Source organism: Argopecten irradians, chromosome 8 (genome assembly GCF_041381155.1).
Source record: "Argopecten irradians isolate NY chromosome 8, Ai_NY, whole genome shotgun sequence".
Taxonomy (NCBI): domain Eukaryota; kingdom Metazoa; phylum Mollusca; class Bivalvia; order Pectinida; family Pectinidae; genus Argopecten; species Argopecten irradians.
This window is the reverse complement of record NC_091141.1, coordinates 19,987,200-19,992,874: the sequence shown is the minus strand read 5'-3', so window position 1 is coordinate 19,992,874 and position 5,675 is coordinate 19,987,200. Positions and strand designations below refer to the sequence as shown.

Below are 5,675 nucleotides of genomic sequence, written 5' to 3'. Positions count from 1 at the left end.
TTCCATTTACAGTGGTGTGTGGATGGTGAATGTCTGCACGAAGAAAAAGCTCCCACAAGAGACGGTAACAAGTCATCTTACTTTTATAAAAAAAACACAAAATGTCAATTTATATTCTCGATACTTTGTATCGATATCCATACATAGCGTGTAACACCAAAATATGCATGATTTGTCTGATGACAAAATACAGATATTAGCATAAGTAATGTAGAATATTATAAAACAATAATGAAAAGAATCACAATAGAATACCACGAATATATCGACCGTATTTCTAATGGATGGGTGTAGATGACAGTATCATTAGCGTCCTGAATAACCATTATCTGGTATGTGGAATAATGAAATGAATAATCGAATAACTCAGACTGTGTTAAAATGAATCAGCCAGATTAAATACTTCACAATTTATACAATATAAGTAATTATGATTTCAGACTCGTGTGTCCATGGTGACGCGTGGAGGGAGTTTGGGGGACTAACGTGTGCTCAGTATGTCGCCGATGATCCAAGTAGATGCTACTATTCCTACTACAGTCGCTTCTGTTGTGTATCCTGTACCAATCTACGGAAAGGCCCTTCAGGTAGCTTGCTCTACAGATATCTCAAATTCTTAATTATCAATTATGAAGTGAATTCGATAAATAACTCACCCAGTGTTACTAATGCATCTTTAGGGCTCAAATCAACAAAAGGAAAACTAAAAAGTTTTTTTCGTTAACTTAAGTTATATAATTCGACTGTTTTAACTTATTACTACATTTACCAGACATCTTGCTCCATGTTCTAACATTTGATGATGACGTGGGTAAGTGGTTTGTGTTAATCCAGACATTCAGAAAAGTAATTACTGTTGTCTCCGAATGCTTTCTTTCTTTCTTTGTTCAAATTACACTGTGTTATATGTTGTGATGTTTGTGTACAAGAACGTTACAAATATTGATTTTTAGGATGTGAGTATGGTAACAGGAAGAAGAAGGTGTGCAGAATGGTTGACAAGGATCCACGATTTTGTTACCATGACAACAACGAAAAAATGTGTTGTGGGACTTGTAATAAACACAATACGGGAGTAACAGGTAAAAACTGTTTGGTTGTGAAAATGATAGCTTTCGAAAATAAGACAAAATCAAAGATAATTGTTATGATATACATTTAAGTTTTACATATCTTTTCCATTTATGTTATAAGACATATTTCGTTCAATATTAATCCATGAATGCATCGTGGCATCATCATGCGTCAGGAATGAAACTTTACCAAGAATAAAGTCATAGATGTAGTTCTTCAATTTGAGGTGGCATAACAGGAAGTTACATTTATGCTTATTTACTTATTCCGTAATTGCATATTACAGAGTTATCTGTCTTTACGGGAACGTATTGATTATGACGTCATGTGTATGCAACCGTAACGTTAAACCTGTTAGAGAAAACTGCATGAATTTCGCTCTCAAAATAATGACGTCACAATAGATACTTTCCTGCATGGGGATAACTCTGTAATTTGTAAATGCGACAATGGTACACAGAGACAACATCATGGTCTTGATTCCATTTCTTATGCTTAAGGTTGTGAGTACGGTGATCGGCTGCCGAATTGCACTCTGAAAAGGTGTTCGGAAGAATCCTATTCTAAGAAGTGCTGTAAGACTTGTAGTCAGTTCAAACCTGAACCAAAATTAGAAGAGCCTGTTTTGCCTCTACAAGAATCGTTTTCGTCTACAATTTCAATGTCTCAAAAGACCAATTCCAGCAATGAAGGATCAGTTCCTGTACAGTCGCCAGTTACAACAGAGTCTCCCTTAAATCAATCCTTATCCGAGTCGCCGACGACGCAGGAACAAATAGACAAAGAAAACTCCCTAGCAATTTCTCCTAAAGTGGAGGGGATAAAAGTTACAGAGCTTGGTCCGATAACGCCACTGAAGCCTTTGACGCCACTAATTGATACAGTTACTGAGCCTTTAGTATCACAAGCGACGAAACATTTACACAATCGGAAGTGGAAATCGAGGGACCCTATACAGTCAAAGACATTACCACGTAGCCGAACGCTGGTTGTTTCACCTACTAATGATGTACCTCTGAATCAAACTAGTTCTGTAAAATTATTTTCAAACAACGATGCTAGTACCAGTTTAAATAGTGTTGTTCCAAAGCAGAGACAAGTAATTCCCAACGACAAACAAGTTGTAGAGAATACTATTGAATCAATTAATGTGCTTGAATCTAGAACAACACTAAAACAGGAACGTGAAAACCGTCAGCGAGAGCAACAATTACGTGAACAACAAGAAAAAGAGCAGAGAGAATATCGTTTAAAGCAAGAAAGACTGCAGCGTGAGCAAGAGCAGAAGGAACGTTTACTAGTACAGCAAGAACGTGAAAAGCGTCAAAGAGAACAGCAACAAACGGAACAACGTCAGCGCGAGCAACAACTCCGAGAGCAACGTCAACGCGAACAAAAACTGCGAGAAGAACGTCAACGCGAACAACAGCTACAAGAGCAACGTCTACGCGAACAAAAAATGCGAGAACAACGTCAACGGGAGCAACAACTGCGAGAGCAACGTCAACGCGAGCAACAACTGCGAGAGCAACGTCAGCGTGAAAGGCATCTAGCACAACAACGTCAACGCGAACGGTACCTACGTGAACAACAGAAAAATACACAAATAGAACAGCATGGAGGACTAATAACACATGACCACAACCGAAAACTCGGTTCTACACAATTTATTGTTCAACCTAAATATAGATCCAAAAATCCGAGAATTTTCCACGTGAATAGATTCCCAGCAGCATCTCGATCAACTAATGTTCTGAATAAATTACGTCAGAATTCCATCCGTCCGAAGGTGACTACCACCACCACCACAACAACAACTCCAGCTCCGCCACCATTAGTGTTAGCGTCCATATTTAGTCGTCCTGAGCCGGAGCAGTGTGTCAAACCTGAAGCCAGATTTATGACTTTACGATGTGATTGGCTAGTACGATTAATGAAGGGACTGTGTAAGAATTCTATTCTTGGAAAAGTTTGTTGTGAGGATTGTATACCTGTACAGCAACACGAGCCAGGTAATGCTACAGTAAAGCATAGCACATGGTTCTAATACCATGGGCGTAATTATATAGATTCATGCCTTGGCTTCAAGGTTTGACTATATAAATTCATTTCACTACGCTATACACGTACATATTATGATTTCTGGCAGTAATGTCAAAATGTAAAATTTTGATCTCTTATTTGTCTGTGTAGAAATATAACCTTAGCATTGTAAGTATTGTATTTATCAAATGTTGGTAATTGTTGTCAGTGATTAAGATATGAAAAGCTCTAAATGATTCGAAAGTATGCAAATTATGGTAGATATAACTTTAGACGTAACGTAACCTTTGACTGTATCTATTGTCACGTGTAAAATTATGTTGCCTGTTTTTCTCCAGTGTGCATTGACGATATCGACTGTCCAGTTAAGCATGCAGCCCAATGTTACGATGACCTGCATAGGTCGAAGTGTTGTTCGACGTGTAGCGCATTTAAAACAGAATATTCCGGTCAGTATGAATTAAGAACGCTATTATCTATATATAGAATACCCCTTCAAAATTGATTTGTTAAACAATATATCAACACGGTACCCTTATCTTGATATAAACTCTCTATTAAAACAAAAGGTAATAAATGAAAAGTCATATTATTCTGGTGAGCTAATTTCAGAGACCACGTAGAAATTCACTAATTTCATCATCATTATGAAAAAAAAGTATTTCTGTTAAGTTTACTCTTTATTTTAAAGGCGGGTGTCAATTGTGAAAAAACTGTGTTCAATGCAGTTATTTACAACCACACGACATCGATATATTTATCAATATTTTTTGTGTTTTCAGATTGTGAATATGGCGACCGTCAAAATCATTGTGATCTGTTCATGCGTTACATGCCTAACTACACGTGCGATGCCTTCAGAAAGAGTTGTTGTCTGTCGTGTAAAAGTAGGAGAATTGAAATAACAACCGTACCTCCTGTCGTCATGACAACCGCCAGATGGAGCGGCAACGTTTGGGACAGCTCGTTCAATTCCAGGAATGCTTTTCATCAACATGATAGAACAGCCGAAAGTAATAATATTTTTCACTGGAAGAAATGATGAATCGTTACTTTAAAAATGGACTAAATTTTACTTTAATCCTTGGTACTATTGGTATCAAGTTATCCAATATTACCATGTATTAGTGTCATAGAAATGCTGTCTGGGCAGAGTTGAGTGAAGCAGCAAATTATCTTGGTACAACAACAGGAAACTTTTTCAGTGATAGCATATGTCATTTTGAGACGTAGAAAAGCAATGTGATGAGAAAATGTGCTCACAGTACAATGGAGTTTAGTACACAAATGATATTCATGTGTATGTTATATTTGAATCGGGTAAATAGAATTTATTTCGTTTTTATAATAATATTAGATTGTACAACTTTAATAACAAACAATCTTGTCTTTTAAACATTCCTTATCATTATTGATATTTCGGGAAATACTTTTTAGCGAATAACTATAAACTATATCTGTAAACTATAGAAATATAACATTGTATATTTATCATAATTCGATATATGATTGACCAGGTATAAACGTGCCAACTCTAGTTTACATATTTTATGTAATGCACTGTAAGTCACAACAATACTTGTAATAATTTGTTCAGTACATCTATCATTATTTATCGTTGTGTTATGTATGACTGTTACAAAACACAAGTAAAAGAAAAATTAAGAAAAGATGTGTTGTGAATAATATATGTAGACAAGCATTTTGGTAGAGATGATAAAATATAAAAAGAACAATATGTGTGAGAAGAATCAAGTGATTTTTAAACAATACATTTTATCAAGAACGAATGATTGGAATAAATCAACTGCTTCTTGAGTCTGATGTCCCATTCCAACAATTGTTTCGTTATTACCAAATCACTGAATAAAACCCATTGAAATCAAAATAATTAAATTGCATACATGTATGTTTATATTTATGATATAATATTATATTTCATATGATGAGGTACATACTAAACCTAAATAGGTATCCCCGGGATATGTACAATACTTTAAATTATCAGATCATGGAGTGCACGTGGATAATTTTTATATTTCTTGACAAATAAATGTGTAAATTCTATACATATCATTCATGGTAGTAGATTTTAAGAATTATTCTTAAACAAAGAAATGTTAAAAATGTGTTTACATAATATAAATAATGACATGAAACGCCAATACATTAAAAATAACATAGGTAAAAAAATCTATATTCTTTAACAATTTAATTGATAATAATATATGAGTATCGATTTATTTTACAAGTGTCTGCATATGAATATGTATGTATTATGTTGAAATAAAAAAAAAACAATCAACGTTCTGTATTCTGGTGTATTAAATGCTTCTTTGATATCCACCTACATTGATCATTGGTGACAAAGTACACTGCATTATCAATTTTATTAATACCATAACTTACATATCCAAAAGAATAACTATATATGTGATTTCCGTTTATAGTTATACATTTGTATGTGCCATAACTAGGCAAAAAATGTCGACATTGCTTCTTCAATAATCTATCAAAAAGTTGAGATGAATAAAGCTGTGAAAACTACTCATGGCACG

The 5,675-nt window shown here is 34.7% G+C and overlaps 1 protein-coding gene across 1 annotated transcript; it reads left to right on the top strand.

Annotated features, from left to right (window-relative positions):
* Positions 1–960: 960 nt before the first annotated feature.
* Positions 961–5,291, top strand: LOC138328815 (histone-lysine N-methyltransferase, H3 lysine-79 specific-like). Its single transcript, XM_069275548.1, has 4 exons — positions 961–1,082; positions 1,575–3,086; positions 3,456–3,566; positions 3,900–5,291. The coding sequence occupies exons 1-4, from the start codon at positions 992–994 to the stop codon at positions 4,157–4,159; spliced, it is 1,974 nt and encodes a 657-aa protein (XP_069131649.1). The 5' UTR covers positions 961–991; the 3' UTR covers positions 4,160–5,291.
* Positions 5,292–5,675: the final 384 nt, after the last annotated feature.